The sequence below is a fragment of the Cheilinus undulatus genome, linkage group 16, assembly GCF_018320785.1.
Source record: "Cheilinus undulatus linkage group 16, ASM1832078v1, whole genome shotgun sequence".
In the NCBI taxonomy this organism is placed as follows: domain Eukaryota; kingdom Metazoa; phylum Chordata; class Actinopteri; order Labriformes; family Labridae; genus Cheilinus; species Cheilinus undulatus.
The window spans coordinates 36,231,274-36,256,988 of NC_054880.1; the positions used below are offsets into that span (position 1 = coordinate 36,231,274).

General features: G+C 40.2%; 1 protein-coding gene across 3 annotated transcripts in view; it reads left to right on the forward strand.

Moving 5' to 3' along the window:
• The window catches only part of fam126a (family with sequence similarity 126 member A), a 36,486-nt gene extending 17,454 nt beyond the window's left edge, over positions 1-19,032 (forward strand). For 2 of the 3 annotated variants that reach the window (XM_041808343.1, XM_041808344.1), the window contains exons 5-11: positions 242-322; positions 399-514; positions 4,141-4,236; positions 4,926-5,042; positions 7,950-8,037; positions 12,381-12,543; positions 16,977-19,032. In XM_041808343.1, the coding sequence (XP_041664277.1) occupies positions 242-322; positions 399-514; positions 4,141-4,236; positions 4,926-5,042; positions 7,950-8,037; positions 12,381-12,543; positions 16,977-17,488 (1,173 nt within the window). In that variant the 3' untranslated portion in view covers positions 17,489-19,032. Of the gene's footprint in view, positions 1-241; positions 323-398; positions 515-4,140; positions 4,237-4,925; positions 5,043-7,949; positions 8,038-12,380; positions 12,544-14,176; positions 14,500-16,976 lie in introns of all 3 variants that reach the window. The other variant, XM_041808346.1, reaches the window with a different exon arrangement.
• Positions 19,033-25,715: the final 6,683 nt, after the last annotated feature.

Consider the following 25,715-nt stretch of genomic DNA (forward strand, 5'->3'; position numbering starts at 1 on the left):
ATTTGACATTAACATGCACAGAGGGGACACCAAAACCCTGGGGTTTGTGTGTATGTTTACATGAAATACACACTAACAGTCAAATACACACACACATAGCCGGCTGAGTGGGGAAACGGAGACCCCGAAGTGCACTCACAAACACCCACACATTACTGATGAGTGCGCTTGAAGAGATGAGCTTTTGTTTCCTCGCCCACAGACACATTTTCTCATTGTCTTTTTTGTTTCTGTCTCACAGGAAATAGTTGATAAAGATGGACAGAGTAAAGTGTTGTCTTTTACCGTCCCTTCCCTCTCTAAACCATCGGTGTATCATGAGGTAAGACAATGCACACGTCTTTTATTAGCTAAAATGTTCTCTTTAAACAACTTTCACTTCATTTTTTACTCTCCAGCCTTCAGCGATCGGCTCCATGGCACTCACAGAAGGAGCTCTAGCCAACCACGGCCTGAGCAGGGTGGTGTACAGTGGGCCACACCTGCAGAGAGAGAACTTTACCGCACAGAACAGGTAGGGCGCATTAAGGTACCACGTGTTTCTATGTCTAGTTTGTGATCTTTAAAGTGACCTTTCCTGCTGCTTACAACAACAACAGAAAACAGAAGCAACCTCAGGAAGGAAGAGGAACATAGGAAGATGACTTCTGTGTTGTTGTATTTCATTTCAGCATATCCCTGAGGGTTAAAACTATAAAGTGTTCCCTTTGGTCAGACTTTTCCAGTGATACAGAGCTCAGTTTCTGCCAGGACTAATCATTTTATGCATGCTACACTAGCTGCAGAGAGGCCCGTGGCAGTGGGCTCCACTTTGTTGTTGCTTTTAGGGTTTCCTAAATTACTATAATGAGGACACAGTGCAGTAAAACACTGAAGGTCATGGTTGTGTGAGCGGAATGCACTTGTTTTCATTGCTTTCCTTTTCTAATCTGTTTCATACTAACTAAATAGACTGCATTGTTTTTAAGATGGGAAGTGTTAGTGTTACAAAATAAGACGTCCTTTTTCTCCCAAACTTGAGAAGTTACTTGGATTAGAATCGTTTCTTTGATAGCTGAAGTTACTGTAAGTTATTGGCCAAATTATTTTCATAAGGCATGTTGTCATAATGTATTTTAAAGGAGTAGTCCACTTGTTTTTGGATTTCAGAGTCTTTTGCAAGAGTGTGGGAGGACAAGACCATTTGGGAACTTTTACTATTTTTATCCACACTATTGTTGGAAGCGTTAACTGTCTCTGAGACTGCTCTAATATGTTTGAACCAGGATGGAATGATAATAAAAAAACTGACATTGCAATCTTTTATCATTCTTCAGTATCAATTGCAATGCAAAATTTAAATAAGAAATGTCAGAATGACTGATTTAATCACAAATAATTAAGGTCCATAATTAATGCATTCATTTCCTTTTCTTTCCTTCATTTTCCTTTTCACATGCTTAATTGTTCCTTTCAGCACACTTTGGTTGAGCCACTGTATTGTCTTCCTGCAGCCACAGTGATGTAAAATATGTCCACTGCTGTACCATTTCAGTTTAAAATCCTCACAGACAGCTCAGTGGAAGAGTCAGAAGTCATCAGCATGTTTTGTTTTCAAACATTTACGTTTTTACTATCGCCTTATTTCCTTTTCAGTCCATGACAAATTCCATTACTGTGCTGAAGTTCATTTTATAATCCTCGATCTTCCTGAACTTTGTCATTTCCTTATTAAAATAAAAGCAGTACTACAGAAATTCTCAGATTGATTGCGATCAAAAATTATAATTTGATACCTAATGTGATAAATAAAACAAGAAATTGCTCAATATAAACACAGTGTCAGTGCTATATGTACATGAATTAAAATTGACAAAATTTATACTTTCTATCATTTTGGGACTGTAAAATCCTGAGATATGCTTCTGTGTAGAAGATACGCTGTAGCAGAAAAAATGGGTCCATGTTGTCCCAAAGCCTTACTCCACACACAAGTGCACCGCATAGCAAATCTCTTCCTCTGGTCAATCGGAGCAATTCCACTGTCTGCACCCCGGTCTGTCTCAGAAGCGCCACTCCACTCTGCTTTGATGGTGATACGCACCAGGTCTTTCTTCAGCGCTGGCCATGCTACAAAGAGCAATCAATCAAAACAGCTTCTACTGTATCCACCGACTTTAAAATACAACACAATGTTCAACTCCCAACTGCAAATCATCACTATTTCAACATTACCTCTCATCCTACTGGTCAAGCAAAAGGTCATCGGGAGGTTAATGGGTCACAGAGCTTCTACGGCACCATTGACGAGGAAAAGTAAACATCTGAGGTGTAAAACCACAGAATTTTACATGAAACCATGTATCATTGGTAGCAAACATAAACCTCTTCACTTCATAATGCACTCACCTATGGTAAAAGCAATAAAATCATAGAATCATGTAGAAACGAATGGCAAATCAACCCTAAAAAGGCAAAATCCGCTGTTGGCATACTATTCCCACGTGAACTCATTGTCTCAAGCTAATCAGGGCTGCGCTGTATTGCGCAGCACCCCAGACATGCTTCCAGTGTGCGAGAGCACTCGTCTTCAGTCAGAGCAAAACCGCTGTGCTGCTGTATTCCGCAGTGTGCTGCTGGTGCAGTGCAGCCAGTGTATGTGGAAACTGGAGGTTATGCAGAGGCCCATGCAAATAGCCGCTGTGCACCTCCTTCAAAATGTAACTACATGACAAAGCGACGCAGCTTGCAAGTCCTGTGATTGGTCTATTGGTAAACACCAGTGACTGCCTGTCTCTGAGGAACATCTGCAGGCATATTGTTCTAGTGTGAGAGAAAAAGCTGCAGATGGCAATACAAGAAACCAAATGTACTTGCTGACAACCAAAAAAAATCAGACATGCATTTCTATATTCAAGACTCTCAGTGACCGAATGAGAACAGAATATTTCCCCCATCCTCACCTGAAACAGTAGTTTTTCTTTCCAACTCCAACACTGTAGTTTTCTTCTCTGCTATAAGTGCACTTAAATCAACAGCTGCTCAATATTTATCGGCTACACTTGGTTGAGGTGCCATGGTTTCCTTTACACAAACAAGCAGGAAATTTTGCAACAGGACCACAAACTAGTACGAAAATTGCACTGCTGAGTAGCATTTGGGTGGAGTGATGCAGGATGACACTGCCACATAGAGACATAAGTATGTGGTGCTTACAACTGTGTAAAACACTTTGGTGTAGACCCAACACAGAAGCATAAACCAGGCTGACTTCAAATCTAAACCTCTGTGTTCATCACAGTCTGAGTCCAACCCTCTGACAGTGATACACACAGACACAGTGAATTAGAGACATCATGATGAGGAAGAGCAAGCAGAGCGGCAAGTTTCTTCATAAACATCACAAATAAACTTGCGGCTTGCAGTTGTGTTAACTTCTATGACATCAGTCAGTTCTTACAATTTTCAAATAAATGTTTAAACTACCCAACCAGCAGTGTAACTTGTTTTTTTTTTTTTCAAGATTTATTTTTGGCCTTTTTGCCTTTATTTGATAGGACAGTGGATAGAGTCAGAAACAGGGAAGAGAGCGGGGAGAGACATGCAGGAGATAGTGCCACGGGACGGATTCGAACCCGGGTCACCTGCGTATATGGCGCGCGCCTTAACCACTTGACTACCGGTGCGCCAGCAGTGTAACTTTTAATTAGATAAAAACTCACTGTCTTTAGCTGCCTGTGACTCACAACACTATGCCGTGTAGACTCCATGTTTAGCTGCTAAAGGTAAAAAATTAGCAGCATGAACTTGGTAAACTTTTGGTTTATGAGAACAAAGACAAGGTGCTGCTTAGGGCAGGACTCTCATTTCAATTCTGTGATTGAGCGTCTGCCTCGAGCATCGTACCGGCATATCTGTGATGTCAGCAGCATCCCCTGCAGACTCTGCATGCACAATGATCAGTTCTCTCTTAATTCTGATGGCGATATCAGACAGAATATCACTGAGGATTAGTCATGGTGGTATTGGTTTGCCTCACAAAAGTGGAAGCATGTCATGCTTCATGTGATTCTAAGCCCTAGCTTAAACTTTGTTTTAAAAGTCCGGCTGTGATGTTATATATAAGGGCTGCTATTTAAAGGTTATGTTTGTGTTGTTGAGGTTTGAGGTGCTGACCTTCCTGTTGCTGTGCTACAACGCCGCTCTGAGCTACATGACGTCCACCTCCCTGCAGTCCCTCTGCCAGCTCAGCTCCAGGTAAAACACACACTCACTCACACACTGACATCAGAATAACTTAATATTACACTGTGACTTTGTCATGAGGACTGGGGAACTTTACTCACATGCATGCTTTAGAATTACTGAGTGACCTTTGTGTCCTTTTCTTTAATGTCTGTTTGTGAGAAGGCTTCCCACACACAATATTTTCCAAGCCCTTTTTTTATCTGATCCTTTTATAGACTTTGCTGTTAAAGAGAGCCAAGATACTCCTATTATACTACAGTAAAGAGCTGCTATGAACACACCCAGCTATGTGATTCTGCTGATCTGAAAGCTACAGTCGAGCATGTCTCTGATAAGAACCAGCAAAAGAGAAGAGATAAGCCTTGATTTCCCTCTAGACTGTTACATAGCTGCATAGCAGCTGTGTGCAGTATGTAGCAGCTCCTATAGCTCTAATGTTCAGGAGTTATCATGAATACATTATTTTTAGCTTTAATGATCCATGTTTGAAAATAATTAACTTCCTCAGTTTATCCCCTGACATCATGAAGTGTTTTAAATCATGCGGGTAATGTTGTCAGCCATTAATAAGTCATCATGTAGCGTGCACTGTAAAATTAAATTGCCTTAATGGATCTGTGCCTGAGAGGCTCAGTGGAGTGTTTTCCTATATTTCACTTAAACAAGCTTCTCTCCTGTTATTACTGCTTTTCCTCTAGGGTGTGTATATGCGGTTACCCAAGGCAACAGATACGACGGTACAAGGGCATAAGCACGCGGCTCACTGTCACGTCAGAGTTCCTGGTCCAGCTCATAACGGGGATACACTACGCCTTGTGAGTGCACACATGTTCATACACAAACCTGCAAAAATTTAATTTATTGCCTTTAATAAAATATAATACTGACTGAACAGAAACATCAAATTAGTCCTTTAGTCCCCCAGTAAAAAGGGGAAAATGTGCTTCCCATGATCCTTGGAAACTACTTTTCATACTTAGATAATAAATAGGACAGGTTTATTTTTAAAGGAAACAAATGGAAAAAATGCAGCTGGATATCTCAGTGGTTTACATTGATGACTGTGATATGGGAGATTGGGGGTTCAAATCCCAGTAAGAGCACCAGTGTCCAGTGTGGGCCCTTGGACAAGGTCTTTAATGCAGGAACATTGTGCACTTTCAATTTCTTAATTATTCCAAGTCTTTGTTCATGTTGAAATTTAAAATCTATTACTATAGTACAATGAGGCTGACTCGTTCGGTAGACTGATACTTATATTTACTACAACACTTAATTTGATTCTCCTGTCAGTAGGAAAAGTACAAAGAAAAAGTTGGAAACATAATGCTCCTCTGGTTTTGCCCATTCAGTCCATGTAAATCGATTGATCATTTTTCTAATTTATAACAGTATAAATTTTGATAAAACCGCAGGAAATCTAAATTTTTAATGCTTACCTTGAAACTAAAAGCCATATACATATACTACGGCAAGCCCTGTGATTGGCTTATGATATAAGTGGGTGGGGCTTAGCAATGGGCGAATAGGTATTTTGCAGATGATGTTACACAGCAGCAGAGAACTACCGTTAGAAGGGCAAGAAATGATTTCTACATAGAGAAACTACCAAAAAAGGTTATGTTCTGAGCTGTTTATGACGATGCCAAGTGTTTGTTTTTCAAAGATATAAACATTCTTAGTTCTTAAGCTACTTCTTTGTCCTGAAAGTAGTTAAATACTCAGGCAAAACTAAAAGTAAAACAGCAGTAGGTAGGAATTAAAAAAGCTGCCATCTAAAGCCTGGAAAAATGGTGTCACACAATAGTTGTGTGGTCTGTTTCCACAGAGAGGTCGTTTCTTTTTTTCTCAAAACGGCTTTCATTTAGTAGCAGTTTAACTTTTTAAATGTGGATTAAATAACGATAAAGGATGGAGGAAAGAAACTGGCGCTCAAACGGGAGCTAGCTACAGTGGCTCACATTAAAGAGCTGTTTTATAGCCCAGGCTCATTTGTGAATGGCACATAATTACTCCGTCATTTATCCCACAATGTTTATTTGGTTGACAGTATATCACCATTTCAATTTAAAGCATGTTTGTGACAAAATAATTTTTTTTTTTTAATATGTCAAAGGGGCCCAGCTAGCCTCTGAGCTCAATACTAAACTCCTCTAGACTCTTGTCTCCCTTCATCTGAATAGACAACGCAAGACACTACAAAGTCTTTAGGATTGAGGAAATTGTGATATTGATCTCCTCTACAGAACTGCAAAGAAACTATTATCGGCAACAGGGATGGCCTAGTGTTTAGGTCACACCCATATACAGAGGTCATAGTCCTCAATACAAGCAGACTGTTTTCACTCCAACCTGTGGGTCCTTTCCTGCATGTCATTCTCCAATCTCATTTACCGATTTCCAACACTATCTACTGTCTGCTCCAACAAAGACATAAAAACTTCAATATAAACAGATATTAAAAGAATTATCTTCAACATTGCTATCCTTTTAGAAAACAAACAAACCAAATCATTAAAAATGCGTCAGATTCACAGGTGCACAGCGTCTCCCTATTGCTCTTAAGTGTGGACAGGATGTCCAGTTAGACAGCTTTCAACCAAGCTGGCACTAATCTCCACATTAACATAACGTTGCCATTATTGTCAGCAATTTTCTGGTCATTGATGGATAATGGGCTTTTATTTTTACCAGCTCTTCCATGCTCTGGTCCATGTTGCACCATCCCCATTACCTGTTAGTTTGTTTTAAAAATCTGCTTTATACACATAGCGCTATTATATTAATACAGTAATAATATCATAATATAGTAATATGATATAAAGTTATTATGATTATTATATGACTGTTGAACAAGCATAAGCATAGGGTATTCATTAAGTGCCTGATGCCCTCTCGTAATGTAGCTCTACAGTTTCTGTTTTGATTATGTCTCATTTAAGCCTGCTCTGTAGTTTCTAAGTTTAAATGTGTTGCCCTGTGTGACAAATTCCTGCCTTTTAATGCAAATGACTAAAAACCGCCATAGGCCAGTAAATACCAGCTAATGTAAGCTCTGTTATCATCAAGTATGGGCATCAGCCCTAATTCTCTCCATTGTTGAGCTCTAATTACATTGATGAACTGTTATGCTCTGACTTGCGCCAACCCGGAGGCAGATCTCCTCAGCTCTGAAACTGAAATTTACCGGGCAGAGCTTTAAATGTTTGACGGATGTAGTGTGGACAGCAAGCGTGTGATGCAACGCGATGTCTGATGCTGGCATGCCGTTAGGACACAATGTGATGAGCCACCGGCCCACAACAGACTCAGACTTCTTTATCAGTCTGTTGGCATCCTTCGCTGTAATGACTGACCTCCGGCACAGAACACCAAAGATCGATCAGATCGCCAAAGAAGATTATTGCCCAGTCCAAACATACCTGCACATGTAAGCAGGCTCATACTCAGAATGCTGTACATATCTTTAACACAACCATGCACTACCTGTGATGTCTCTGTCTCATTTGATATCAGTCTTTCCTCTAATAATCAAGCTGTGAAAGGAGCCCTGAAGAGTTTACATCCAGTGTTAGACACCTGGCTGCACATGTGTACATGTTTATCCTTGAACAATAACATGTTCATGTCTCCTGACAGAGAAATCATCTGAGCAGAGATTCTTTACTCTGTATCTTGGTGTCATATGCTGTGTATTAAATGTGTTTTGCTCCTGTGTGTAGGTGCAATGGGGAAGTTGAACTGGGATCCAAAGCACTGGATGACGTCCTGTATCGGGCCCAGCTGGAGCTGTTCCCTGAAGCTCTGTTGGTGGGTGCAAACATTTTTTTTGCTGCTGGTATCGCATCTCCCCTCTGTTTTTGTCAAAAGAAAAAGCATGTGATTTGAGACGCACATGTTTTTCTGTAATTTTGGTTCATGCACAGCACACTATGCTGTATTGTGTTGGCCTCTGTGTGTGTCAGCGACTGCAAGCAGTGTAATCCCACTAGATTATTTACATGCTTTCCACTCTGCTCAGTTAAGCTTTAATCCTTGAGGCCCGGGGAGTGGAGGATTGGACCTAAGCTCAGAGTATTACTACACAAGTCAAGGTGTACTGCTCCACAACAATCAAAACACCACCACCTTAGTAAGGATGCTGATGGGCTTTAAAAATAAAGCAATGCTGACACATGCTATAAACACAGAAACTACAGTTAAAGATTTAAAATATCTGTTTTTTCAGTTTGTTCATTCATGTTTACTTGTTGCAGTGGTGCACACCAGGTGGCTGCTAGCTTAGCATAGCTCTGTGACGTCTCCGTCATGAGGCCAATGAGATGCAGTTTCTCAGACAAAAGGCGTGTTGTGTTGTGATTGTGCTGCCTTCTACCTCGTGTTCAAACTCAGCCATTCAACAGGATCATTGATACGGGGGCCACTTGAGGATTTCCAGCCAGACCAGAGATTAACGTGGAGAGACTTGTGAAATAAAGTGGAATACAAAGCCTGTTTGTTTTTCTTAAAGCACATTTCTCTGTTACTCAGCCAGTTTGCACTAAGCCTGAAGGTTTATCCTCGTTCACAAATCTGTTAGAAATGGGATTATGATCGGATGTTTTTGGTTTGGTCACATGATCTGAACTTCAGTCAGGAAGCAAAACACTTCTGGGAAGTACCAGAAATACTTCTTGGAGGTATTTTTTCATCAGGTCAGTACTTTAAAACTTGGCAGTTTTTAGTGGGAAGGCCTCGTCTGCCCTTGGTTGAGTGCCACAGATGAACTTATAATGCATTTTTATTAGTGCATGCTCCACAGATCTGCTTACTAAGTCTTTTATTTGTTAAAGTTTAATATCATTAGGTAGAGGCCTGACATAAGGAAAAAATGAGATGTACGATAAATTTCATCGTTATTATGATGACAAGTGCGTGTGAAGTGTGCATGTTGGCTCTAAAGCTCCTTTGTCTTTGCTTTAGTAGGTATCCTACTTAGCTGGTTTATAGTCCATTTATAGGTTTATAGTAGGGATGCATGATATTGGATTTTTGCTGATATCCGATATGCCGTTATTTACAGGTTCACTTTAGCCAATACCGATTCTGAAATTCAAAGATGTTTTACATAACTAAAAATTCAGTCCTTTGAACACAGTTTTAGGTTTGAAGATGAAAAAAGAAACAAACTTTTTTCTTAAAACACGTTTTAAAGTTTAAAGAATGAAAATGAATTAGGAAAAAGATCTCAGCTTACATAGGTCTGTTGGTCTGCTAAAACTCGACTAATTTATTAGTATATATGGCCAAATTTTACAGTTGATATATGCTGATATGCACGGCAGGGCTGGGCAAGTAATCAAAATTTAGATTAAATCGCAATATGTCCTACTGCAATCTTCAAATCGCAAAAGGTGCTATATTTCTTTGAAATGGAAAAATGTGTTAAAATACCAGTTTAATAAAAATTTGTATGCAGCAGGGATATGCTCCAACCATCATGCAAACATATAAGTGTCAATTTGTTATCGTATAGTTTGCAAAAATCCTACTTTCCTTATTTTTCTGTTTTTTTTCTAAATCAAAATGAGAATGACATGAAAATAATAATTTAACTTAAAAAATAATCGCACATTAAATTGCCATCGCAATATTGGAAATAATAAACGCAATTAGATTATTTTTCCAAATTGTTCAGCCCTAATGCACAGCCCAAATATCGGATGTAAATATCAGCAAAAATTTTGATATCTGCCGATCCCGATATTTGGCTTTTTTTTGATAAAATCTGCCGATACCAAAATCTGCCGATACTATTGTGCATCCCTAGACTATAGGGTTAGTAAACTGTGCACATAGCACAGTTATTACACCAGAACTTTGCAAAAGAGTGCGCAGGCTTTAGGAAATCTTGGATTTGTAAAACATGGGTGCAGATATGCAGCTTTGTATTTTGTCTGACTTGAGCCTTATATTATCACTCTAAGTTGTCGTCCATCAGACATCTTACATCCCAAGTCTGTCACTATGAAATTATGCCCAATCACTCAGGGAGTATGTCTGCGAGATAGAGATTTATCTAATTGCTCCATCTGATTGGTGCTGATAAGTTGCATGGCTTGTGTATGTAAAATGTGTGTTTTAATTCACTGCCTCTAAGTATCCATGGTGTTTAGTTCTTCATGCATTTTGATAACGCTGTGACCGTGTAAATGCAGTTAATTGTTCATCCCTAATTATGTTATTGATACTAGGTCTGTGATGTCTAGATGTTTTATGTTAGGTACATATCTGATGACATACATTTGCAAGCTTGGAAATTAAAAAAGGTCCAAAATCCGTTTTCCTGACAACCCAGATAGACTGTGTCATATCCCCCTTGCATAGATCTATTTCACATTCATCACGGAAACCTCCCATACAAAACATTTGGGAAGGACAGGACTTTTAAAAAATTCTCAGCAAGTGATTCGAAGAACGCTCTGTCACATTTATGACGGGCCAATCAGAGCGACAAGACAAAATTGGGTAGTAGGCATGCAAAGCTCAGTACTACCCTGAGCTATACAGGCTAGCACTGCTGTAGTGTGAGAACATATCTTCCAAGACAGGCTCCCAGTGTGGCTTTTTGCTCTTGTTTCAATAAAGAAATGTGGTCCAGTTCTGATTATACAACAGCTACGTCTTTGCTAATAGCTACTAGGCAGCAGCTATTGTAAACATCGGCAAAACCTGCCTGTAACGATCGAAAACTCATGTCAAAGCAGGTCTAGAGAAAAGCAAAAACATCATTTTTATTATGAAAAGCTTTCAGTGACATTCTTTACTTTTGTTTTTGTATAGAATGTGGTCCAGTTCTGATGAAACTGCTGCTACACTGTAGCTAAATCCAAGCTAATCACATTGCTGTTAGCTTTTACTATAACTAAATCTCACCCGTAGCTACCTCGTCATTTTCCACGAACGATGCTGATTGGTCTGAACCTTGTTCAGTTGGGCACAAATGTTGTAGATCGCAGCTTTTTATGATGGATTTCCCTGATGACAGACATGGAGCCTAGCAAATCTGTCTACTTTGCAAGGTTAAAAATCCACATGCCTTGAAAAACAGTCTTTCTGAAATAATCACTGCTTCAACTTTACCCTTATATATAATTAAAGTGATCAATATGATTTATGTTGCTCTGATTAGGTGTAGGGTTGTCGCAACAATTTCTGACTCTGAGAGGAATATGTTAAAAGTCAATAGATATCAGCTATGTTTTTCAGAGCACTCTAGCAAAATTAAGTCCTAGGCCCCCAGTATTGGGTGATTTCCTGTTTTTCATTCCAAATATTGCAAACAAACTCCTGCACACTGTCTAAAATACAAAAATATTTTGAGTAAAATACCAGCACACTTGTGCCATTAAGATGGTACTTTCTCTTTTGCTTCTTGCAGCTTTTGATTAGAAATATCACATAAAATCTTCTGTTTATTTAGCTTTTACACTTTTGATACTTCTGATTAATATAAAAATCAGAAAATTGTACTGTTTTGGAGCACATGGCACAGTTTTTGCCAGTCTTAAGAAAATGATCAAGACATTTTTTTTTAATTACAGTAAGATTTGATGAAAAATAATTGCGTCATAAGCAGGACTGTTTCATGCTTGATGAGCTGCCATCTCTGACTGAAGTCAAACACCTACATAAACAACCATCTGTGCTGTTTTCATCTAAGATTTTCTCAGAAGTCCAAGATAGATTTTTCTCTTTTTTTATTCCAAGGCTTTAAAATGAGTGACATTTTTTAGAAGACATGCACTTATTTATATGCTTTACACATGGGTTTATAGACATTGCACAAGAAATTTCAATTGGCTCTTATTTTGAAGGAAATAAAGATGCATGTTAACTTAAAGTGTGGCAACATACCTATATCATTGTCCTGCCTCATGACCAGTTGTCAGGTGAAGATGACTCCAAATAACAGTAAAGAAACACATTAATCATGCACAATGATCTTTTGAGATTTTATTGTTATTGTGGCTGCATGACTTGTGAGTTACCCTCCAATTCCCATCCCTAATTTTAAACCAGGAAAGATCCACTCTGTCTGTGCTCTGTCTGTAAAACCCTGCCATCCTCTGAGGCACTAATGTTTTCATCGTGCGCTTCTCCTCACCCCTCAGGTGGGTAATGCCATCAAGTCGTCTCTGCATGGTGCAGCACTGAAGAGCAACAATAAAGAGGGTGCACGGAGTATCCAGGTGGAGATCACACCCACCTCCTCCAGGATCTCCAGAAATGCTGTCACGTCTCTGTCTATCAGGGGACACCGCTGGAAGAGACATGGTGAGACTGAAACTCATTTAGATGTGATGAAACAACTGTGGGAGATCCAGTCATTGGAAAACAAGAAGGAATCCCACGTGGGTTTGTCACATACTTCTTTAAACCTATCACAGTCATTTTTTTATCAGGTAATACAAAATAGAAACATACGAGGAAAGAAGAGGAGAATAGAGCTAGAGGTTGACATGTCTTCATTGTTCACCGGCCCTATCATTTCATCAGTCGCTGTCTACATAATTGTTGTGTCATCCTTTGGCCCTTAAAATTGAAGTGCACCCATCCTCGTGCTGTCCGCCTCCACGTTTAGTTTCCACATCATCTCCAGGATTTCCTGGATGACCTGTGGCAGGCAGGTGTCACAGTTTGAGAGAAGTCAGAGAAAAAGAGATGAATGCAGCCGGACAGGGAGATAAGGCAGCCTACATGGAGCTAGTGTTACAGAAACAAGTCAGAGAGCAGGAAGGGCATTGACATGACTGATCTGATTTAAACCACAGGTTTTCAAAGTGTGGGGGAGAGAGCCCCCCCTAAGACAAGATAATTTATAATGTTGATTAATAAATTAGAATTACCTGTTGGCCTCTGTGTGCTGAAATATGGTCGGTAATTTGCTCTGGAACTTTTACTTCCACAAATAACAGACATGGTCTGTTTGTACATGATCAAAAATACAGACGTCCTTTGTGATTTTTACAAATTACCAGGGGTCCATTACTGTTTGCAGTGCTAAATGTCTCAGGTAATTTCAGTGACCGAAATTACTTTTTCTTCCTGTCAAAAAATTCCCCAGTTTGCTCACTAGATGAGTGCTTTGTCTCAGTAAAACCCCAGGGTTTACACAGCCTTATGCTGTCATCAGCTTGAACATCTTTGCATAGAAACACTGCTACTGTAGAGAATCATCAGGGCCTATGCATGAAATCCTGACTTCAATAGTCAACTCTATAACCTAGTCTCCCTAGTAAATATAAATTGTGTCCATGCACAGCAGAAATTGGCAAAGCAAATCACCTTTTTGTCTGTTTTTTGTTTCTGCTTCCCCTGAGATCCTGTGGTGCCTTCCTCACACTTTGAAAACTACTTAAACTATGCAGAAGAAACTCTGAAATTAGGACAGACTTTCTTTAATCAGAGTCAATGGTACCAGACGGTTTGTAGTTAAGGAGAAAAAGCAGCTCTTACTTAATTGTAGAGTGCAGATCAGGAAGATAAATTACAGCTTTCACTTTGTTTAATGAGTAGGCTTCATCTTGAGCCAGACGCCCCTTTTTCATCTCATGCATCCTGCTGATTTCTGCCAGAATCAGAGCTGCTTTAAGCTTTAGTGGAGAGCAGACAGCAGAGGAAACTATCATGAATATTACTACATGTGTAGGGGTGAGATTGCTGGTGTTGTGTATTTGTCTCCATGTAGCATGTTTTTTGGCCATGTTTTAGGCTGTGTAACTATGATTTTTGTCTTTTTATTTTTCTGCCATCACATTGATAACCTCTTGTGTCACTGTGGTCGTGTGTGCCTGTGCACACGATCGTCTTTTGTTTTTCATGTGTGTGCATGATACATGTTCGTCTGTCTATCTGTCTCTTTGTGTCTATACACATGCCCCCTACCCCCAATGCTCCCCCCCACCAGAGTCCCAGGAGGTGAGTGTAGAAATTGACGCCTCGCAGGGGGGCGTGCCCATCCCCGAGATCAGTGTGACAGGTGTGGGCGGTGAACGAATGGCCAACGGAGACTCCCTGCGGCCACGCCCCGAGAGCGACATGCCGGGCGCCACCTCTGAAGTCAGCCTGGACCCCCGAGGCCACGACTCCAGCACGAGGAGTCAGGAGGTCAGGAGGCAGAAGTCTGTGAGGCGGATGGTGGAAAACGAGGGTTCTGGGTCGGCCCCCACAGGGAGGAGCCAGTACTAAGGCCCCCTCTTTCCCCCCCGCCCCGCTCCCGGGGTAACCTAGGTAACCGTGTGCAGGGGCGTGGTCTGAGAAGCTGCATGATGACTTCCCTCTTTACCTTTTTTGCGCTGGGCTCCACCAACCTCTCTTCGCCTAATCGCACTTTTCCTCTCATCTGTCTTTGAAAGTCATTCAATCATTCACGCTCTCCTTTGTGGCTGAAGCTTCCTCACTGAGATCTCCTGCTGATGGTCCTTGAATCCAATTAATTATGAAATCTAACTGAATAACCGATCAATAACCTGATAAAACATGCAGAATAGTGACATGTGCTTGGCTGAATCACACGGTGCAGTTTAACACTGGTTACAGTACAGGTATTACAACCATGTTTACAAACTAATGCAGCAGCTCTACCATAAATTCAGCTGTTACAAAGCTTCTTCATTTTAAGTTTACATTGACATGGTCAGAAAGATGACAGTTATATCTATAGTTAGTTATACTTTATTTTCATCACTGAAGTCACAATGAGTGGTGATGTGCTCTAGTTCTGTGGTGATCAAATAGAAGAGGTGGTGCTACAGTGGTCAGTCTCAGAAGAGCCCATCTGCAGTCATCTAATTTATCACAGTCTGAAGCTTCTTGGAACAGATGGATACTTCTCTGTAAATGCAGTGAAGCTAAAGATTAGGGTAAATGACTTCCAGACAAGAAGTACTCTTAGATGTCATCATTTCTTGATCAATAATATCCCAGAGGGGTGCTCAGTCATCTGTTGAGTCTCAGTTCAACATTAAATTGTAATTTATACAGTGGTAGCTCTCTTGAGCAGTCCGTCTTGCAATAGAAAAAAAACAGTTTTCTGTTTCTTACTCACAATAATATATTTTATATTTTCGCATCATGAACCCTAAAAATGTCAGGTGGCGTGACTGTCTGAGTAAATTAACAGATTATTGACACCGTTAAAATAAAAGTAAAAAGTGTCAATATATATAAAATAAATTATGTTAAATAAAGCTCTAAAAATATCCACTTTACTTCTAATAAGGTTCAGGAGGTATCACATATTTTTTTATATTAAATACAGTGTTTTATAGCCAAGGTACAACAGCTTTAATTTATTTTAGAATAAGATTATTCATTTGGATTTAAAATATAGATTTATCAACTTTGTAACAAAAATAAAAAGTGTCTGAGTTACCCTTTTATTTGGAAAGTAGTTGCAAAAGTCAGGTGGTGCTACTGCAGTGAAGGAAGCCTTATGTCATTTGCCTGACTATAACAGAGATGATAGAGTTCTAAACAAAACCCTTTCTCAACTTTTTTAAACGTTTTGCCGGTATTCATTTCCAAAATGAGCATATGATTTTCTGAACATGAAAAATTTTCTCAGTTTTACAATATGTTGAATGGGAAGACTCCAGTTTACCACCGCATTATGACTTAAACAATAGATATAGATCAGAGTGATCACCTTTCTGACCATGTCAACAATTCAGTCTTGATTTGTGGCTCAGCAGTGTATCAGAAGCTTCATAAACTTTAAATAATCAGGATTTAAAATTGCTCACAGCTGTCTAGTTTAGCAGATGTTAGTCTAAAGTCTGAGAGTTTTAAGAGGCGCTGACGTTCAATCATAAACCCCTCAGATATTATTTCTGAGCTCTAACATGACTAGGAGATATTCTCCAACGAGGCTGTTTCGGGGCCTCACTCCTTTGGTTTTTACTGAGCCTGTGGTAAGTTTTGGGGTCTGATAAAGCACACCTCAGTACGCCTCGACATGTTACCTCTGGGTTACACCTCTGAGCTGATTACTTCCTTGTGACTTGTAGCTAGAGGCTGGGGACAGATCTGCAGGTCTTGAATTATTTGTTTAAATTTTGTCTTGACCTGTTTGAATCCACTGTAATAGATCTTATCAGGACCTGCCTATCTGTCTGTGTTCCAGCAGTTTACAGGTGTTCTGTTACCATGGTAGCGTCAGATCAAAAGTGTATGTGTAGGTGGTGGCTGACTCACACAGGTGAATGCATGCCATAAAGAACCCAGGAAAGATGTCTTAGATGTGTGTATGTAGAGATAGAGAGGTGAGTCTACTCTCTCTGCCTTTGTTCTTCCTCTACCTTTCCTCCGTGGTCTCTCCCAGGCTTTTGACCTTTCCTGCCTTTGGGACAAACATGCACTCCTCTGACAATAAACCACTCACTGTTGTCATAAACTGCTGGTTAATCTAACTTGTGTGCTGCCCTTTAATGAAGATCTCTACTGTTACTGTGCTGAGGTGCTTCTGTTAGCTGAGGCTACAGTGTGCAGGCGCCACCTGCTGGCAGAACTCCTCTATCATTCAGCCCAACTTAAGCTTAAATCACTGAATTTGACTCAAAAATTTCACTGTTACATTCTGTGCTGTAAATCTAATCAATCCTAAATTTGATTGGACAACAGTGGCTGGATGACAGATGAGTTATTTCTCATTGTACTCCTGTTTTTAATTTCCCTCCCTGTTTTGTCTCCCGCTCTCTGTCTCACAGACGCAGTGGATCTGGGTTCCCCGGATGAGCTGATGGATATTTCAGAGGTGGATGAAGGGGTGTGGCCAGGCGGAGTGGGGCCTGACATGACCCCTCCCACCATCACTATCAGCAACAGCGTCACCACGTTGAACCTGGGGGCCAAGGCCATGAAGAAGTGTCGGCTCGGCGTGCGCTCCAGCAAGGACAAGGAAGCGGGCCCTCTAACAACCGGGCGGGCTAACAGCGAGAGCGCAGAGCTCTCCGTCAAGCGGCTGACGCTCACTTCCAGCCAGTCGGTGCCCAAGGCGGGAGCTCTCACCAGCTTGACGCGCACTGCCAGCGCCGTCTTCTCCCGCTCCTTTGAGCAGGTGGCCAGCGGCAACGCCCCTCCCAACAACAACCACACCACCTCTGAAGCTGGCCGCTACTCGTGCAGCTTGCAGGAGGACGGGATGGGGTACCTGAGTCCGGCGCCGAACCACACGCAGCGCTCTCCCAGCATCAGCGTGCACCTTGGCTCTGATCTTTGAACGCCCTGAACCCTCAATTCTGCGACCCTGTAACCTGTGACCTGGAACTCCAAGCCATGCCAACAAAAACAGACCACAAACACTCCTGTTGTTTCCCTCGCCACTCCGTTTTAATGTCTTTGATCGTCTGTGCTGCTGTCCTGCTCTATTCACTCACCCTGAGCTCCATCAGCTCCCACTGCTCCTCCTCTCCTCCAGCAGAGCCTCCTCTGAGCCTGATGGATGTTGAATGTCAGGGTGAGACCACTCAAAGCTTAAAGTGCACTGTCACCGTGAAGTGGCAGCGGGACAAAACTGCACTCCCTGTCATAAACTGAGGCACTGAAAACTCCTTACTAAGAAGACTGTGTGGAGAAGTGTCTGAAAAGTATTTGAATTGGCATTTGCTGCCCTGCATGGCTTTTCCATACATCCATCCTGACCTCGCCCTGGCTTTGTCAGACGGCGGTTGTTGAGTGTGAGAGCAATGCTTGAGTGTGTGTGAGTGTGAGTGTGAGTGTGGTTGTTTTTTAGATTAAAGGCTGCTGATTGATACAATGAACAAGGTATGATTCTACAAATTGAAACAAGCGTTTCTACTCCTTTTTTAAACAATTATTGATCATTTCCCATAGCAATACAAATCTCTCCTATTCTGTGTTTTCCTACTTTGGGAGCATCACCCAGACTTTCCTTTTACAGCAGAACTTCTGCATTCTTCCCTTAAAAATCATGAAAACAACCACTAAAGAATCAACCAGTATGAGAAGAATCAGTTCTTTGTTTACAGCTGCACAGTTTTGTCATCATAATGACGATAATAGCAATATTTATCCTCTCTTCCCTTGCTCCTCTAGCACTTTCCTGAATTGCTGTGTATTTGATGGCACAAGTAAAAATCCAACTTTTTAAAGATAACGAGAAAGGGTTTTTGATTATAAGGAGGAAGGGTGTGGATGATTTAAGTATTGAATTTTGCACTTGAGAGATCAAATGAGTTGTGTTTTCAACTTTGGTATTTTCTTATTATGAACAAGAGGTGTTTGACTCTCTGCTATGGTTTTTTTCCTGTGAGAGACGACGTAAACGCCTTGTTGCTCCGTACTAAACTGTAATTGAACTTTTGTCTATCTGTGTACGGGGCAACAAGGTCATCCTCTGATCCACCCATTGTTCCAGCTGTTTGTAGTACTCTGGTGATGTGTTTCCCGTGTCCGTTGTCGTTCACATCACAGCGTAAAGCAGGGTGATATGCTCTTGTACCAAAAACTGAATTAAACGCCAACCCACCTGCTACATTCGATGTCCTAAATCAAACATCCAGGCTACCCCGCCCTCAAAGCAAAGTGTTTTCTGTCATCTGTGTACCTGACCTGTCCAGTGTCCATACATGCAGTAGCTTGGTGGGACAGTAACAATCAAAGTGTTTCTGTATGTGGGTTTACAGAATGTGAAAGCTCTTGTTGTACATCATACTGTTGTACTGAAGTCGGTTTATTTTGGCCTTTCTATGTCTGAATAACTCACTGCTACAACTTCTGGGAATAAAGTGTTTCTATATTTCACATTTGTGCTCCATTATGTCTCCTTATTACCAAATCTAACAGTAATTCAGTCATAACCCTCTAACCATCTATAAATTGTCTTTAGAAGGAACCCGACATGATCAGACAAGTTCATCTTGTTGGATAGATATTTCTATATATATATTTAAAAAAAAAAAACTCACAATATTTTCTTATTTTCTTCTTGAAAGGATAAACAGTATAATTGCACTGTGTTCGCCTGATGATCAACAGAAGGGAATGATAAACGGACAGTGGGAGTATAAAGATCTTGTGCTGGACCTGCAATTTTGTCTCTCTGGGCCCTCGATGCCTCCCGGCCACACGATCACGTCACTTTCAATAAACTTTATTGACAGAACAAACTTTACAGACAAAATAGTAAATAATAATATAACTTTTTTTGGTTGTTTTGTTGAATAATAAATGCGATGAGGAATGTTAACATAATTGCATATTAAACTGAAATCACAATATTGGAAAAAAAAAAGCAGATTATCTTTTCAAACCATTCAGCCTTAGTCAAAACACCAGTTTAAGCAAGCAGAGATATTGCGCTCTTCACATAATCAGTCGTTTTTTTCTGTAATAGATTGGAGAAGTTGTTTACTCAGACATGTTATCCTTTTTAACTTGAGTTTGATGAGTTTACTTTCATCTCATATGTTGAGCTTTTCATCTCGTGACTTTGAATTTTATCTCATATTTTGACCTTTGAACCTTATGATTTTGAATTTGATTACATATTTTGGCCTTTTCTACTCATGATTTTGAATTTTATCTCATATCTTGACCTTTTTAACTCATTATTTTTACTTTAATCTCATATTTTGACCCTTTAGACTTACAATATGGCCGTTTCTCTCATATTTTGACCTTTAAATCTTATGATTTTGAATTTTTCTCAGATTTTGACTTTCTCATTTTGACAGTTTGAACTCATGATTTGAATTAATTCTCATATTTTGACCTTATAAACTCAGTATTTTGAATTTTATCTCCTATTTAGACTTCTTTGACCCATAGAAAACATTGTTTTGGCTTGTTATTTCTTGTTTTGACCATCCAAACTAATACATTTGCATTTTATTGCAGATCTTTAGCCTTATGATTTATTGTGACTTCTTACATCTCAAAAGCATGCATCATAATTTCCCCCATAATTAAATAGCCTGCTTGTGGAAAAGAGGCTGATGGTTTGACAAGTTCTACAGTATTGGTTACATCTGATTTTAGCCCAGGCCAAAAAAAAAAATGCCCCAAAATGTGATCAGAAGTCTTTTTAATTCCCATATGTCCTTCAAGGCAATGATCATGAGCCAAGCTCAAGATGGTAAACACTTGGGACAACAACTTAAAACACACTCCTCCAATCATCCTGACTAGACACGCTAGGGGTCCACTTTCTCATGAGCACTCCATCATCTACAAAGTAACCACAAGAAACTTCTTTAACTGCCTCCTCATCAACAGCCTCTTCAAAGAAGGGAGACAAAGTTTTATCATTACTCTGTGCAATTTTTAGCTCTTCACATGAGGGGAAAAGATTGTCAAACCCTAACGTCACATCTTTAGCTAAAGAGGTGTCTGAAAGATCAATGTCAGAGTCACATTCTTTGTCTTTTTCTTTTTCTGACATGGGACGGGTAGTCACACAAACAGGGAGAGTATCTGGATAACGCTTCTCTAGATCATCAGGGGTTTCAGTCACTACAGGGACAGCAACTACTCTGTCACCAGCAAGATCATTTCCCAAAATAAAGGACACACCATCAATCGGGATACGAGAACACAGAGCAACAGCAACGTGACCAGAAGCTAAAGAGGTCTGGAGGTTAAGACGATGCATTGACAATGACAAATAACCACCGCCAAAACCTTCAACAAGAGCATTAGATCCTAAAGAAGAATCATCACTAAACTCCAAAAAATCCTGAAGAATCAGGGACTGAAAAGCTCCAGTGTCTCTCCAGATCTTAATGGGTTTCATACTAGCTGGATCAGAACTGAGGGAAACAAAACCATCCACAAGGAAGGATGAGGAACCGGCTAACTGACCTTTTGAGATGAATGCTGAGGAGTTGTTAAAAGAGAGGGTTCTTTTACAGTTTTTATTAAGGCTACAGGTTTGGAAGATTTTTGTTTCTTACTCAGAACAGGGCACTCAGCAATAAGATGACCAGGTTTCTTGCAATAGAAGCAAACTTTTTCTGAAAAAGCACTTCCAGAAGCCTTTTTGAATGTAGCAGCTACAGGAGAAACTTGCTTTGAGGAACGAGCTCTATGAAACAGGTTTTTCTTTCTGTTTATTCTGTTCTTTGTCAAGGTTAAGCTTGTGTGTCAAAATAAACTCCTCTGCAAGAACTGCAGCCTGGTCAAGAGTCGTGACCTTTTGTTCATTAAGGTAAATACAGAAGACATCAGGTAGACAGTTTTTAAATGCTTCAAGCAGCATGAGTTTTCTAAGGTCTTCTCTGGTTTCTGCATTTTGAGATTTGCACCACCTGTCAAATAGGGTCTCTTTTTTTTTAGCGAACTCCACATAAATTTGCTGGTCAAGCTTGTTGAGGCTTCTGAAACATTGACGGTAAGCCTCAGGAACAAGTTCATACATTTTTAATATTGCACCTTTAACTTGGTCATAATCTTCACTGTCTTCAAGACTCAAAGAGGAGTAAGCTTCTTGTGCTTTTCCTACCTAAACACTTTGCAAAAAATAGAGTCGAGGCATGTTTTGGCCATTTTGAGATGGTAGCTACACGTTCAAAAATTTGACTACATTTTTGAGTTCCAAATAGTTTCTAGCTGTTCCCACAGACTTGCTTTAGACGAAACTTTTGTGCGATCAATCTTTAAATCTACAAAATCCCAAATTTGTTCTAAAGGATTCAAATCCAGACTTTGACTTGGCCAGTCCATCAGTTCCAGTACTCCAGATTCCCTTTCTCTTGGTCAGATAGTCTCTGCACAGCTTTGAAGTATGCTTGGGGTCATTGTCTTGTTGGTATATGAACCCACGACCAATCAGGTTCAGTCCAGAAGGGATTCCATGATACACTAAGATATTGTGGTACACGTTCTTGTTCGTGATACCGTCGATTTTCACTATTTTGCCCACGTCGTATCCACAAATGGAACCCCATACCATAATGGAATTTCCACCCTGTTTCACTGTGGGTGCAATGCATCTGTCATCAAAATATTCTCCAGCTTTTCTACGGCGATGCTGACCGAAGAGTTCAAACTTGGACTTGTCCATCCAGAGTGCCTTCTTCCAGTCGCTAACAGCCCAGTGTTTGTGCTCCCTGGCAAATCTGAGGCGTTTCTAGATGTTTGCAGGCCTCAATAATGGCTTCTTAGCAGCTTTTCTTCCCTTTAAGCCTTGTACCATCAGTCGTCCACTTATGGTCATTCTGGAGACTTTCTCAGACTCTGATCTAGAAGTATTCATCTCTGCCTGAAGATCAGCAGTGCTCTTCCTTCTGTCTCTGGTACTTCAAATCTTGAGGTGTCTGACATCTGCTTCAGTTAACTTCCGTTTCCTGCCTCGTCCTTGGAGCATTTTGTAAGTACCAGTCTGGGCAACTGACTCCAAAGCATACGTGACCTCACTGTGAGAACACTTTATGTCTTTCCCTGTTTGTCTCAGAGACCATCCAGCATCATGAAGTGTTTCAAAGCGGACTCTTTCATTTTCAGTGAGCTCTCCACGTTTTACCATTTTGAACAGAATGAGGAATTTCAAACTGAATTCTACTTTTTATACCCAAATTTAAGCCAGCTAACTGGGCTTCTCTGAGAAGTCAGAAATGAATCAAGCATAACGTTCAACCACTAAAACTCATTTTTCTGGTCAGGAATGCAAGTAAATAACTCTAATTTGACATATTAATCAAAAAATAATAATGTGCTTTACTATTTTTTCAGTTTTTTTGTAAATCAGTAAGTTTGGAAAATTCATGGATAACAATAATAATTATATTGTAGCATTAAAATATCATTTGGGTTAAAGAGCTTCTGCATATTGGTGTATTAACCATTGCAGAAACATAAAAAATGATTTTGGTAATTACCAATGCTGTTAATTTAGGGCAGCTGTGGCATAAACCTTACTTTGGGTGGTGGTCTAATAAATTTGTTAAGCACTGTTTATACATACATAATTATATATACACAGGGAAAAGAATCTGTCCAAGCACAGAGCCTTTAAAAGTCCATAGCTAACTTTGATGTGTGTAGAGAACTCATCATGAACTCCTGCTAACTGAGATGGATCAGATGGAAATTATTTTTAGCAGCTCCTGCACTGTCAGCTTATTGTTGTAGTCTGTGTAATCAGGTAAAACAGTCAGTGTTTGGAAGCAGCACTAAGATGTAATGAAACAAGCTGAAGAGAGTCTCTTCCTGTTGGATGAGAACACTGTTGCACCAGCACCAGCACCAGGAGCTGGCAGCATTTGTTCAGGAACTTCTTCAGGCTGTCCCAGGCACAGTTTGATGCTGTTCTTGCCATTGTGGCTCCCAGAATCACACGGCAGGATACCCCATGCATGTATTTTATATTTCTGAATATATAACTCCTGTCTCTTGGGCTCTGCTGGGGGTAGAGTGCACATTTGGGATCCTTGTTTCCAAGTTTTGGATGTTCTAGCAGGTGATGGAGAAACATCCCAACATGTAGACGCCTGTGAGAAAGCAACCTGCATCCTCCAGAGCTTCCTGAGGTCAACAGAGGCCCAACCTCCATCCCTTGAAGACTCAGTCCTCCATGGAAAGTGCTGGTCATCTGGGATCCAACAAGTCCACCAGGTTACTGATGCAGCAGAGGGAGAGGTTCACCTGGTATTTCAACTCTGAGGCTGCCGAGTGCTCCTGGAGGCGTTTAGTTGTGACCAACCCTACAGTACTTCACAAACAAAAGGCCCTTTTCAGGGCCACTGCACTCTATAAAGAGCAAAGTTTCCTTACTTAAAAATGGCCTACATTAGAGCTTTCCATTATTAGGCACAACATAAAATGGTCCTGTCTGCTCCTGGATCTGGTCTTAGTCAGGATGAGAGCAGAGAGGGGAGACGCTGGTGGCTCATCTTAACATTCAGACACTAAATAAGAGCAAACTGCAGGAAGATGACAAACTTTTTAGGAGTGATGGTGCCTGAAAATAATTTGTAAAGTGTAGCTGAGGATGGAGCAGATGGTTCAGCAAATGAGCGCCATGCTGATATTTGCTGCCATAGTCCTTTAGGCGTTTTAGGTCAGAGCTATGTTTAATCTGTACTGATATCAGTCTATCAGCTAAAATGAATTTGTTGGATAAATATCAGCATATTGTGCTTCCCCTCTCTAAACTAAGCATACAATGGTAAAATACAGTACAAGCTTCACATTCTAGTGTGGCTGCATTTCATTTTATTTCTTGAACTTTCTGCAGGCAGGTTAGAATTGGTATTTAATTTTTGATTTTTTTAAATAGATAAGATAAATAAATTAATAAATGAATGAATAAACAGCTATGCACTGACACACTCCAAAAAGAATATGGCAAGCTCTGCACATGCAGTTTTCTCTAAAATGTCACTCCTAACTTTTCTGGAAAGTTGGCAGCCCTGCACTAGATATACTAGATATCTGCGTTTTGAGTAAATTAGAGCTTATAAACTCACCAGGAGGCCGCCATGTTCTGGTCCGCACTGGTAGTATGACGTCACTTAGCCATCGTGCTCTTCATCGTTGCCATGCAGGTTTTTCAGACTGGCAGTATGTTAGTCTGCTTGCAGCTGTTGCTGCCATAACACCTTTCATATCAGGCTCAAATTTGCTACATGTTGGCTTTGTCTCCCTGCTATCAAATCCCTGCCATTCCTCCTAAATTTTACCTCAATAAACCTCCCTGCAAGCGTCTTGATTCTTGTATAGTGGAACCGTTCTGGGAGCATTTCAAAATAAAAGCATTATGTACAAATGAAGGGAGTTTCTCCAAAGGAAAGCTAAAGTGGGTCTTTACCTTGAAAAGCACAAACCGGAAGTATCCCCGTACTGTGTTTATATCAGTTTATCTTTACCTGCAACAGTTTGAAACAGAAAGCTTCATAAATAGTAGAAGTTTGGGAAACAACTTTATTGAACTGACACATTTTAGCTCGTGGCTTTCATCTGGTTCATCAAGAAACAGACCTCAAACATATTCTATCAGTATGGACGTAAATTTTTTCTACAACATGATATAGTAAAATTCAGAGACCCAAAGGAAGGGATTAAGTCACCATTACTCAGCAAGGGGATAAATAGAGGGGGCATGCAGTGACAGCAGTGTTTGGCTCTAGTATGAATCAAAAAAACAAGACTATAAATAATGATGAAGGAACAAACACACTGGAAAACATTAATTCTGACCTGATAATGGCAACTATATTTAACAAACAGCATCTCTTTTATTTCTCTTCTTAGGTCTTTACCTTGTGTTTATGTCAGTATAGAGGGCAGTTATAGATGGAGCCAATTTTTAATCACATTGTATTTTGCTGAAATCTGGTGGAGATTAAAGGAACATCATGCAAACTGATAGCTAATGAAACAGAAAGATTAATTCAGTGTTTTCTACCTGTTACTCTCCAAAAAAGTGCTTGTTTAAGGATTTTTCTCCCCTGAAAAGTAGGATGGCGCAGCTGTTTCTCAAGAAAACA